General features: G+C 41.0%; 1 protein-coding gene across 2 annotated transcripts in view; it reads left to right on the top strand.

Annotated features, from left to right (window-relative positions):
- The window catches only part of tns3.2 (tensin 3, tandem duplicate 2), a 56,335-nt gene that overhangs the window by 37,510 nt on the left and 4,997 nt on the right, over nucleotides 1-13,828 (top strand). For both annotated transcript variants that reach the window (XM_030433516.1, XM_030433517.1), the window contains 5 exons: nucleotides 9,848-9,998; nucleotides 11,244-11,692; nucleotides 11,880-11,963; nucleotides 12,104-12,235; nucleotides 13,445-13,537. In XM_030433516.1, the coding sequence (XP_030289376.1) occupies nucleotides 9,848-9,998; nucleotides 11,244-11,692; nucleotides 11,880-11,963; nucleotides 12,104-12,235; nucleotides 13,445-13,537 (909 nt within the window). The remainder of the gene's footprint in view (nucleotides 1-9,847; nucleotides 9,999-11,243; nucleotides 11,693-11,879; nucleotides 11,964-12,103; nucleotides 12,236-13,444; nucleotides 13,538-13,828) is intronic.

Here is a 13,828-nt window from a genome sequence, read left to right as displayed (position 1 = left end):
CCATCGTGCAGACACGGAAGGTTGATGTATTGGTGGTTAACCGAGGGAGGCCGTTTCCCCCTCTCTTCTGCTCTACTGACCTGAGTTGAACCGAAAAAAAGTCTTTGAAGGTTTGTGTTTTGTTAGTGTGCTTATTGGTCCCAGAGATGTCGCACACGATGAAACAACATCTTGCTGAGCCACAAGTTCATTAGTTTCAAACCTAAACCTACTAAAAGAGCGTCAGCCCATATTTTCCATGTGCTGAAACTGGAATAATTACGAACAGAAACGAACAAAATTAATCCATGCTTGATGTTTCCATTATATGAAACTCTGTATCGCTGGAAACGTGTCGTGAATCGCATCATATTCTGAGTTACTCTGTGATTACCATCCCAAGAACTGCGAATGACCCATCAAATAAAGCTTTAGTAAGCTGTGTTTTGTGTATCTATTTTATGGCACACTGTAGACCAAACTATGAGGGATTCATTGAGAAATAATTGCAAGATTACTGCTAATTAGATACATGCAGCACCAAACATAACAGGATTATTTTTCTCTGATTTGTCGACTGTTTCTCAGTGGGCACAACATTTCTGAATAAATCAGGCATGTGTGTACTGATCCAAAGGTCTAGAACCAGGATGGCACTTTGGCAAAATTCAAGCAAAGTTTAAGTGGTTGAAGACGTTGGCTGGTGAGTGTGAATTAAAATGACGGACAAAGTCACTGACGAGTGCCGTTCTGTTCAGGTGTCTGCTGTGTGAGAAATATTTGGCTTTTAGACGACTGCAGGGAATAAAGGGCAAAGAGGCAGAAAACTCCTAACCTCAAGGACGGAAAATGTTGACAACACAGTGGACAGAGGGCCAGTTCAGACTGCAGAGACCAGAATGGAAATTTTGTTCCTCTGAGCATTAATCAACAAGTGGTCTGTGGTGTCCCAAGCTCCGCCTGTTTGATATTTGCCAGAGCATCAGTGGTCCTATATGTGATGATGTAATGGTGTCTGGATTATCTACAGTACAGTAGACAACATGATGAGACAGATGAAGGAAGTATGGAGGCTATATGCAGACAATGGATCAAGTTCTCTGTGAGAGCTGCATTAAAGCAGGAAAATGTAAACGTTGATACTGGATTACACTGGATTGAATTCAAGGGGACAGCTGGGACGTTGGCAAAGGTATGCACTCTAATGAGTGTCAGAAAAGCAAATAGGAAATACAGGGCTCCACAGACCGACAACAGCACTCTGTTTGCTACTACAGGTTCGGCTCTAAAGATCAAGTACAAACTAAGTCCAGTTTGTAGTCTTTGAGATGCCAGACATCACTGAGGTTGCACAACTTTACTATTAAGGTTTAATCTTTAAATGTGCCCAACAAACTGCTGTGGTACCCTGATAACAGACTGAATTACCATGTGAGTTATTTTGTTTCACTTTCCATAGGCACCATGCTGTGTTGATTTGCATGTTCATCACAAGTTTACTATAAATGTGCTGAGTTGTGCCCAAGATGGACCATCTCTGAAGTCTCCAAGTGAGTTGTGGTGACATCACATGGGCTTTGTCATCATTCATCATCCTCTTCTAGATTCATGTCATCATCCCACCTCTGTCTTTCAAGCAATAAGCGCTACATGCAAAGCAAGATCGTAACAACAGCCTGTAAATCGGGGATGATAAGTAGCTGGCTAACAACAACTGCTGCACGGTGCAGTAGTAACTGAAGACAAGCATGTCATCTGTCAAAGGAACACTTATGACACAGGTGACCCTGTTTTAATGGAGGGTCAGACTGAGTCAAGCCAGCACGTGTATGGAATAGAAATATTTGTAGACATACATACAAATAAATGTCTATTAAATAATTCATGTTTTTTTTGGTAATAATGCCTGTTGCAATTTTTCTGTTGATATTTGCTTAAATTTAGCTAACTAGTCATGCAGGAAAAGACACACAAACACAACGCTAGTCAAGTTTAGGGAGAACTTGGAGTCAGTTTGTGATGACATCAAAGCTGCGAACAGACAGAGCTGATGCATCTCCCAGAAAACACTGATTATGCCTAGGTGTCATGATTATAACTACCTAAGATATTCTAAAGCTTGAAGATGTTGGTTTTACATATGGATGTTTTTAACAGCACTTCCTTGACTATATTTCAGTGTGAAGCAGGTTCTGAATACAACTTTAATACATTTTTATTGAAATGTTATATGGATGTCTAAAAATATACATTTTCACACAAATTTGAGATGATTAGACTGATGGTGGCTTGTTGGGGTCATAAAACAGTCAGAAAAACAAAAACACACTTATGATACACAGAATGTTATGCATGTTATAACTACTATAACGTGTATAAACCCACGAGGAGAACCACTTACGGTCTGTGATCACTTCCCCAGATGGGTACAGTCTGAGGAATTTCACTTCAGCCTCTAAACATGATCAAATATCTGGAATGTTTCTGCTGTTCAGACTAACTCAATACTTCCATTCCATTTTAAAACATCCACTTTCATTTTTTCAGCACCATCACATCATCTGATCCAGGCTGGGATGAATGAAGCGTAGTCTGGCTGTGATTTACAAAGCCATCATCTCTTTATCAGAATACTTCAGATGCCAGTTAACACCTTAGTGACAGCATTCTCTCCCATAACTTTTTCTTTACTGTCAACCTTCACCCTGTTTCTCTCCCTCCACTTGTTCCTCTTGTTGTTATTCTTCCCTCCTCTCATCTGCCACCTCACTGAGTCGATAAAGCTGTGAAAGAGCAGGGGCGGCCTACTAGTTCATCCTCTTCTACATAAAAATGCTCTGCTCTGACGCTCAGAGATGTTGAATAGGAGGAGGAGGCAGAGAGACTCAGCAGGGTCTGACGTTGATTGACTTTTACTGAAGGAGGGAGACACTGATCACATTCTGGTGCAGAGCCAAGTGATACCAAGGAGAGAGCTGCATGACTCCTGAAAGAAGTGATTGTTGAAGGTCTTTATAATTAATGTTTTATTACTAAAGGATCATATAAGGGGGGCCTAGTTTTGGTCTTACTGCACATTTACTGTATAGTTCAGTCCAATCGCTCCCATCAACCCAACTATAGACTGCCTGATCAGTAGTGAACTGACATATAAACACAGTAAAGAAATTAGCTGGTGGAAAAAGTGGAACATTTAGCAGCTGAAGAGTCTGATATTTCCTGAGGAGTTGGTAGAGACCAAACAGAGCTAAAAGGAGTACTCGAACTATTAGACTTGCATTCATCAGGTGGAAACATGCATGAGTCTGATGGGGTGATTATGTTGCATTGGAAGTGTCAATGTGTAATTCTAGCTAACAGCCAACAATGAGTTTGTGTTCTTCAGATGCTTTGGTGTTCAAGTAGCCAGAGATCAGTCAATAATTGCAGTTTTAAGACAACAGCAGCAGCGCTGCAGCTTTAGAGGTTAATCATTCTTCAACATTTATAGAATAGAGAACAACTCTATTGTGAGACTGACTCAGCCTCCCTAGCCAAACTGTGAAGTGCAGACTTTTGACCTTTTCAGACTTTTTCCCCTCCGCGTGTATGCTGGAATTTGGGTATGTTGTGCCAGAAATCCCTGCTCTGCACCTTCACTTACTTAACACACTTAAACTCTTTACAATCATCCTGGAAGTTTGGTTTCCCAAACTGTTGTCTTGTATATATTTTGTTGAGTTGTGTACAGCCCCAGAGAGAGCAGTAACTGTGTTCAAGGTAAAGGTGTGATTCATGTGGTCACCTGTCATTACAACTTCACCATTAGAGGGTTTGATGGTTTGGTTTTGAGAATGAGGTAAAAGGTTGGCGAACAAGACCAGGTATAACCTGAAGAAAACTTTAAATCCTAGCTTTGTCTGCAAACAATTCTGCCTGAGTCACGTCAGATAGATTTTCATCAGCGTTGGTGGCTGTTTAACGACAAAGAACAAACATGCCATGATCCCACTCTACTCTACTGCCGTCAGTTGTTGTTTTGCTTGAGAGAACGGCAAAAAAATGACATACTGTGAGTTTAAGATACTCAATTTTCCAGAATTTAAACTGTCAAAACTGACAAACACAGCATTTTAATATGAGATAAGTTAATGGATATCATCAGCCTCCGACATTGTGAATGACCTTCCTCTCAGACTGTAGTGATATCTGCCATGTGAATTAAACTGAATAGATTTTAGAGCATAAGTAAGAACATTATTTTACCCTGAATCATTTTTAAAAAAATGATGATTATTACTCAGTGAAACAGACTTTCAGTGGATCACAGCAGGTGTTTTCCTACACATTGTGTTGTTCCTGCTTCTTCTCAGAGTTACTCTTTCACTCCTATTTCCCTTCATCCCCCTGAGACGCTGCAGCCTGTGATCACTATGAACAGCTGTAACATGCCACAGACCTTTAGACCTGTCAGCCTCACTGTGTGTGTGTGTGTGTGTGTGTGTGTGTGTGTGTAGTGCTTGCACTCACATTCCTGTGGTCATCGGGGAGTCTTCAAGCCCACTGTTGTCCTACATAACTCCATATGCATCATTGTGTTGATGCTGGTGTGTAGGCTCTCCCATCTGTCCACAGAGACGCTGCTCGGAGAGTAAAATGTTTGGATGCGTGAGTGGAAGATATAAAGAGAGACGAGGAGAAGGCTTTCTTTGTCACAACACAACACAACACAGGAGCACTTCAGCTGCACTCAACATGTGACAGCTGTATGTTGTTCATCTTCCTGCATTTCCACTTCTTCTCTGTTTCTCTCTTCCTTTCCTTTCAAACCTTCCTGCTTATGCATCAGATGGATATGGTGTGAGGTGAAAGCATGAGGTGAGATGTTAGCTCCAGATAACCTCACTGTGGTTTTATTGATTAATGGGATCGCCTCTGAACCAAGCATGAAGGTATGCACACATCTTCAGTCTGAGCCATATAACCATCTCTCTCTGAGATCTGGAAAGTGTGTGTTTGAGTGTGTGTGTGTGTGTGTGGTTGCGTGTGTGTCCGTGTGTGTGTGATGGGTATTTTTGGGGGGAGTTATTGGCTGGTGGAAGCTCATAGTCGTGCCCACATGGGTCTGTGCCATCTGGAATTGGTTTTGCAAGGTTCGACCCGAACTGAAGAGGCTTTGTGCTCACTGGGAGCTGCAAGAGTGAAGAGGAAACAATGGACAGAAAAACACTGTTGAATAAACCGAAGGCGAGTTAATTCAAAATATTTGAAAATAATTAAGTTTGTCAGATGTTTTTGTGTTTTAAAACAAGTCTGCAGACAAGACCTCTGTTTTATTTTCCAGTTCAATACCCTGCCCTCTTTCTGGCATGTCGTCAGATTAACCAATGATAGTTTAAGAGAGGGGAAACAATCCAGACGATGCTGGGTCAAACTTAAAGAGACAGTTCACTCATAAATGAAATCTACTCACGCCTTGTGGATAGAAGCTGCAACACCGTTTTTCTGCGAAGCCCTCGAAATGTTTTGTAGGAAACGTCACCTGACTTTCCATCAGCATTGGGGGAGGAGATAATTAGTGATTTTTTTTTGCTGTCCTAGTCCTTTAAAGTAAATGCAACATTTACATTTACACTTTAAAAGACAAGGTCATTGGTAGCTGATGCAAATAAAGTCAACATACTCAGAAAAAGACTAAAGGGAAATTCAAGTTAATTGAAATTTAGCAGGGATTGAGATTGAACAGATTCACTTTGAGACAGAAGAGCTCTTATTTTGAAAGGAAAGAGTCCAGAATATTTTGGGGAAAATGTCATGTATGACTTCTTTATATAAATGAACTTCTGTCACTGAGCCTTGGCACAGATTGTTCTCTCTCATCGGGTTTCTTTATTAGTAAAGGTCCAGCTCAGAGTGAGTAGCTATGGATACGGAGCAGCATGGATACAGGAGGTGAAAGGTGTATTTGAGCATCATAACGACTAGTGGAGCCTGACAGAACAGAGTCAGGTCTGAGGTCAGAGGTCAGGCTGGGGTCAGCCGGTGCTGCCACAGTTTCGGGCTGTTCTGTAATTATCTGGATGAGCTGTGGAGCTGCAGATGTGATAAACCGGTGCGAGGAGAGTCAGTCGTGGGAACAGAGAGAGAGAGATGCAGCTTGATGGCTTTCTGGGAATCGTCCCGAGAGAGCGAAACTGACAACGATGGTCTGTGGGAATGTTTGAGGAATCCCACTGCCCTCAGTGCATTCCCCTCTGTTTGTGTGTGTTTACTTCAAGCAGCAACAACATGAACTATGGATTACACTGCAAAAAACTAAATATCCCCAAGTATATTTGTAGTCTATTTCTGGTCAACATATCGCATTACTTATAAACACAATGATCTACAAAGTAATATTTCAGTGTGCTATAGGGAATTGTTTTAAGGCAGTTGTCACTTGTTCCATTAGCAGATGTTTAAAAAAAACTCATTACAAGCAAAATTGTGTGTTACTGCATACTGCATCTCAAATGTGTTCATTTGAGATGTGTGAGTGTGAGTGTGAGTGTCTGTCAGTAATGGGAAGGTCCACAACATAACTGGCACTGTGCTCCTGACCTTTAACCCCTGAGAGTTCAAGTTGGGTGTCAATCACCTATGGTGTATCTGAGGTACCATGAGATGACACGACCACACCATGTGAAAACAATGTGTTGAGAGTGTTGGATTTCAAATCATGGATTACAGGAGGCTGACTTTGTAAAATACAACTTTCTGAGATTTTAGACTCTTATTCCCCGTAATAGAGTGATGTAGTGATGATGCATCTTCAGACCATCCTCCACAAAACTTGTTTCTCGGATTTTTGATTTATCAAAAATTAAGCCTACAGTGCATCAAAATGTTTGCCTGTAAACAGTACTGTAAACATATACTATCAAATTCTTGCTAAATACATTTTCAGTCTTCCTGAAAAAAATTTAGAATATTTTGGAGTCATGGTTGATGAAGTTTGGCAAATATCAGAATTTTATCTCAAAAACTGAATTTTTGAGAACATTTTGAATTCTGCTCTCATGGGAACAACTGGAGTAAATGTAAGACTGGCATTTTTAAACATCAGATTTTCTCTTATGAAGCAAAACACTTAGAGTTAAAAACAAATCACCAACATTTCCATGCTGTCAAGATGCAATTTATGTATTATCAGATTTTTGTTCAGGTAACAGAATTTCTGACATTTTGACCATTTTTGAAATCTGCCTTGACAACATTAAAAATTATGAAGTCCATCACTCCACTCACTTTTTTAAACTATGAAACTTATAAAATCTCCTCCCACAATTTTTGCCAACAGTGCATGAAAATGTTTGACTGTGAACACTACTGTAAACATATACCTGCAAATTGATAAATAAATCTTCAATGTTCATGAAAAAATTTAACATTTTTAGAGTTTTGGTAGATGATGTTTGACAAATATCAGAATTTTACCTAAAAAATGCAAGCAGCATTTTTTAAACATCAGTTATTCACTTATGGAGCAAATCAATCATTTTTAAAACAAATTACCAACATCTCCATGCTGCAATATGTGTATTTTCAGATTTTTGTCTTGATAACTGAATTTTTTACAGTGGTTTCAAATCTGCCTGCACAACGGTGAATGGCTTACTCAATTTGTGAAGCCACTGTTATAATGCCACTTGCCAATTAGCTCAGAGCGATAGATGACAGTCTTCGGTTCCAGTAGTTGTGAGTTCAAGCCTCAAGTGGTCCAAAATGAACATTGTTGTCAACTGTCTTGTCTTCCTATTCTCCTGTTTGTTGCTCAGAATTGCCTAAATTTGCCAAAAATAGCCCGGACCAGACCCATCGCTGCGCAGCAGCTATAATCTACATTTGTTATTGAAGCAGTCCGTATACTGTGTACTCCTGTACTAGATAAACTGATGAGCTGACAGGCAGATAGATAGTGAACATACAATACATAACTCTCAGTATGTTTAATGAGTCCTACTGGCTGCAGCTGCCACTAAATTCTCACTTAAGGACATCTGATACACCGTACATAATGTTGGCACTATAGAAATGTGCGTGGGAAGCATTTAGCTGTGGGAACATCATGTTAAACCCTAAACTCTGTACCGGGAAATATTCACATCCTAATATGACAGTGAAAACACACTCCTGTACAAGTAAATTAAAGTCAAGTCAAGTTATTACCGATGGGACATACCCACAGTTGATTGACATTATATTTAAGTAATTCATTATATTATCAGAAATTAATAGACACACAGTGGTTCTGGATTCATTAGAGTTATTAAGTGGTTTATTACAGTTTTTGTGCTCCAAAAGTCGCAAATAAACCTTCATTCTGCTCAATATAATGTATTCAAATACAGAAAAAGAACATATTTGTTTAGTAGCTATGCTCCCTTTCACTGTGTTTTATTGTTAAAGAGGCATTTATGTGTTTTAATACAAGCACAAACACGTAAACAGCATTTAAATACTGCAGTCAGTTGTGATGGAGCCAATTCTAATTACTATATACTGTAAACTATTCTAATCTGCATCATAAACAAAGGTTGTAGAACTTGAAAACAGGTTTGTAATGAATCTAGCCTCTTAAAGTAGTGGAGTAGAAATAAAATGTCAAGTAAATTTGAAATACTCAAGGTACCAAGTGTATTTTCCACCACTTCCTTCTACACATGCACAGTGTTACTGTTACGGCTACTCTTGAAACTTTTGAATGGTAACATGTACATTCCAATTTCATGTTTCTGTGTGTGTGCGTGTGTGTGTGTGTGTCTGTGTTTGTGTATGTTGCATCATGCATCAACACTCAAACATTCCTCAAATTCATTAACAGGACACGGCGATTATATAACCCACTCGAGATGATGCCGCTCGTCCAATATGATCACCAACAAAGCCGGCTGTTGAGTCCAAATTCCTCCATCTCAGAGCTCCTGAATGGGGAGAAGGAGCGGAAGAGAGGAGGAGGAGGGGGAAGGCGGGGCGGGTTTGGGGAGGGGGGGGGGGGGGGGGGGGGGGGGGATGCAGCCGGCCCAAACAAGGAGCTCTTTATAATGATTGACTCTTTACATGGTGACTCATCGTACTTCACAGGCCTGTCTGTGGCCTGAGGAGGCCTGCTCACATGTTTGCTGAATGACACACTGTGTTGTCAGTGTCAGGATGTCATGTTGGGGTGCCCTCCCTCCAACGTCACACACACTCCAACTTACATTGTATGATGTCAACCAGTGAAGATTCAAATTTACATTCAAATTTCCCTTACTGGCTCTGATACTGTCAAAGCAGGTTGTACAAGCTCTACCCTAAAGAAAGAATAATTATTTGGGGAAATATGTTATTTTACTTCCTTTCCAAGACATCTTTTTATCTATACACAAAGGCTTGTTGGTAGGAACATTTTTTAAACTTCGGAGGGAGACAGTTTCTCCATGCTTCCAGTCAAGTTTGCCTAATTGCCTATCAGAAGTAAAAGGAGTTGACGTGACATGAGATGGTGGGAAAATGCTTTAAAGGGTAAGGTTTGCAATATTTCTCTTACTGTCAAGAAATTCCACTTACTGCCTGGACTCATTCCCTGAAAGAACAAAAGTGAGAGAAAGCTACCAAATTCCTGTCAGAAATGACAGGTTTCTCCTCTGCAGATACACGTTGACGTGTGTATAATGGTGTGTAATCCAAACAAAGATAGAGTCCGAACGACAGCAAACACAACAAGTACCAGTTAATGGGCAGTTATAATAATGCAAAAAATGTCACATCCTCTGAATTCTAACAGAACATCTGGTTGGTATTTTAGAACTACAGCGTGTAGTAAAAACGTGTTGACATCATTTTTTGGTCTTGTTTTCTTTGTCAGATTCCAGGAGTTTCCTGGACAGTATGAACCACTCTGCCAGCTCCACAGACGGAGAGCTCTTCAGATCAGATGTGTCGGTCACTCCCTGTCAGAGGATCTTTGGCTCCATGTGCTCAGTGTCGTCAGAGAGCCCCCTCCCACAAACAGACAGGTAAACACACAGGCTGGCTAATGCTGCTAAATGGTGCATTATTACATACGGTATGATATAACACACATCAAGTCCGCTATACAGTTAAAACATTAGTAAAAGCAATAAGACTGCTGTTTGTGCTGCTTCGGCCCTCTCCCACATAAACATAATACTTATTCACCTCACTCAAAAACCCCCCAAAAAAACAAAGGGCTAAGAGCCCCATTTACTTTCCTGCCCTGCGCATAAGCCCAGTTTGACCTTTCTGCAGGAAATCTGCTTAAATGCTGTGTAGCACAAAGGGCAGTAGCTTTATGGCACAAAATAGGAATCTTTTGAAACAGTGTGACGTCCTCAGTGCACCTTAACAGTGCAACTGCTGCTGCTACTGCCATTAAAACATCAACTGTTAAAGTTTGCATGAGGTCAGAATTGATATTCAAGTGTTTTATCACATATGTCTTACTCTTTATCTCATCTATATGCTAATATCTGGCCCAGCAGTGTTTCTCGAGTTATTCTTATTTATTTAGGTAATTTAGAGTTTCTTATTTCCTGGAAAAAAACGAGAAACAAAATAGGGGGGCAAATAAAATGTTTTCATCAAATAAATGCTTTCTTAATTTTTACGATGCTGCGATGGATGAATAAAAAGAAGGATGCCGCCAGAATTAAGTTGTTTGCCTCTTGGATTACTGTACAAAGACCCAACCTTAAAACTGGATTCACTGATGTGGTCTCGACTCTGAAAAGTTAGCTTTACTTGTTAAATGCTCGCAACTGCTAACCAGTAGCCTCCGAATGAAGACCTCCAAAAACATAGAAGTGAGGGGATTCATGGGGTTTCCTGATGGACAGATAAGATGGCATTGTTGCTACAGTAACCACTAACTGCTGCTACAGTAGATGTAGCCGTCATTAGCAACCAAGCTCGCAGTCATGCTAGACTCCCCCGGTCCAGCGTCAGTACTGTATTCAAACTGGCCTCCATTTTCTAGGGCACTTCTTCTGCACTATTGGCTACTGTGATAATAATAAATGTCCTTGACGATGTCTAAGCCCCTCCTAGCTCCCTGTTTTCACAGGAAACATGTTGCTATGCTGAAGCAAATAGCAGGTACATGGGAACTTAGATATCCTAAGTATTGACATGACTATTAATTATTTGTATATTTGTATGTCTTTCCTTCCACTCATATGTCTTTACTTCCACTCGTATGTCTTTAGTTCCATCTCTAATCCTCTTTATTTTCTCTTTCATAGCTCCACCCCTCCTTCTGGTTGGCACGACCGGACTCCAAACTCCCAGAACTCCCCATACCCCCCCCAGCCCTCACCTCCTCTCTCCCTCAGCACTCCCAATGCCCACAGCTCTCCCCGGGGGGCCCTGAAAGGCCTGGGTGGTGGTCTGGGTGTCCACAGGGAGACTGACAGCATAGACTTGTCCTCATTGTTGTTGGGGAACGGCCTGGACCATAGCCTGCTGAAGGCTGTGGAGGGCCTCGGAGGTCTGAACCTTGGGGGACACGGGGGCCTCCCTCCGCTGCTGCCTGAGAAGAGGAGAGGTGAGGGGGGAGAGCTTGGCTCCCAGTCCCCCTCTCTAAGTGGGTTTTCCAGTCCTCACAGTGGAAGTAGTCTCAGCATCCCATTCTCGTCCCCGATGACCCCTGACCCCTTTAGAGGATTCGGTGGGGTCCCATCACCAGGAGCAGGTAGACTGACTTATAGCTCAGCATGGTTAGATATGAATATGCCTCAGTGATCACACATCTGTCTGTCATCTGGGTGCACTGACCCTTTAGAACACTCTCTCTCACTTTATTTTTCTCTGCTGCCGTGTCATATTTGGGTCAAAGCCAGTCTGAAACCTAACATAGAGTCTTAATCTGTGTCTCACAGAGTTTGGCAGTAAGCAGGACACTGTGAAGTTTGTTCAGGACACGTCCAAGTTCTGGTACAAGCCCGACATTTCCAGAGACCAAGGTAAATATTGGTGTTGGACAGGAGAGCCGCACGGCCACCTCCAATGCAGATAATATGCCCTTGTGCTCAGGTTAGCTCCCTGTACAGTGTGAACACGATTCTACCTTTTGCTTATCTGTGCTCCCTCCCCTGTCCAACAGCCATCGCAGTGCTAAAGGACAAAGAGCCGGGCTCGTTCGTTGTCAGGGACAGTCACTCATTTCGTGGGGCATATGGGCTGGCCATGAAAGTGGCCACGCCCCCTCCATCTGTGATACAACAGAGTAAGAAAGGTAGGTGGACAGTCTCACTAAGTGTTCTGTTTTTGATGTAGTTAATCTCTGCTTTTAGAATGAATATCTGCAGCTGACATCTTAGGCAAACTTTGTTTAGGATTGACCAAAAATGTGTGGGGAGTTAGCATTCAGCTACTGTCGATCTAATGGACATTTTACATTTTTAAAAGAAAACCTAAAAAATGTTAATCGTTGGTTTTCATGCTTTTTATCTACCGTGTAATGGAATTTTGGAAAAGCCACTGGGTTGCCTGTAGTCTGTTTTTTGACATGTTTGTTTTTCTTAACTTTCCTCTCTGTAGCCATCTCATTAGAGAGCTTACTCACAAATCCACAGAGTCAGACGAATATCGCTTGCAGTCTTTACTCGTCTCTCCAAGCAGACAGAAATACAGTAATCCTCATTTTAACACAGCGTGAATGATTTACAAAGTAGAATCCTTGTCCACACAAGAGTATCCAGAAGAGCGCCGTCTACAGAAACGGTATTACAAATATCTAGAATGAACAGTCAGAAGAGCTGAATCAAGCTGAACTCACCACAATGTATCCTCCTTCCTCCACTGATCGTTGACTAAGCTTTAATATCGGACTTCCTGGTTGTAACTCAGGGAGGTGTGTTTATCACAGAAGGACCAGCAGTACACACACCGCACATCAAACACAGCAAACATGTAGTACAACTAGTAAACAACCCTCATAAGCAACAACAGAATATGTCACGGTGACTTCAACTTTCTTCTCGTTTTAGATTTTGTTATTGACTTGTATTCATTTAGATTTTTTACATCATCTTATGGTTATTAAGTCTTGCAACACTGTTGTGCTCTGTTTTGTTTTTACTGCTTGGTTAGTGCTTGTAAAAGGTTGCTCTCTGTAGCACTTTGGCCTCCAAGGTATGTATGAGAGGTTCCATACAAGTAAAGTTGAGTTTCTTACAAGAAGAAGTTTTCAGCATCCAATTCACCTTTTCAGTGACGTTTTGTATGTAAAACAGCGTGATTTACAGCATCTGATTTCTAGAGTTTGATTTTCATGTGAGACTAATTTTCTGAGCTGCTGATTTAAAGATGATCCAAGGTGACGTCATCTTTTTAGACACATTTTCTGTTTAAAATGATCAAGAAGTTTCATCTACCAGTCAGTAACAACACACTATATAGATGCAAATATACTGATATAGTTTCCTCCATGCCTCTGCATTAGGGGACCTGTCCAATGAGCTGGTGAGACACTTCCTGATAGAGTGCACGCAGAAAGGAGTTCGTCTGAAAGGCTGTCCCAACGAGCCGTACTTTGGTGAGAACAAGAGTACATTGTCTTGTTTTTTACTCGCTCACTTGGGTCTGATTGATCTAATGTCTAATTGTAATTCTTCACAATGTCTTTAATTCTATATCATGATATGGGCATATGGACATATGGACATCGTGATATTGTACATTTCCTAAGAAATTGCTTATGAAACAAACATCTGTTTTCTTGTATGTGATCATGTCACCCATCAGTCTTCATAGTGATAACCTATATATAATGAAGCTGTGCCAAGTGGAAAATGCAAACTGGAACCAATATAATCAAATTTGGGAA

This window comes from Sparus aurata, chromosome 11, assembly GCF_900880675.1.
Source record: "Sparus aurata chromosome 11, fSpaAur1.1, whole genome shotgun sequence".
NCBI classification, from domain to species: domain Eukaryota; kingdom Metazoa; phylum Chordata; class Actinopteri; order Spariformes; family Sparidae; genus Sparus; species Sparus aurata.
Note: the sequence above shows the minus strand (reverse complement) of the source record. Positions and strands in the feature narration are given on the sequence as shown.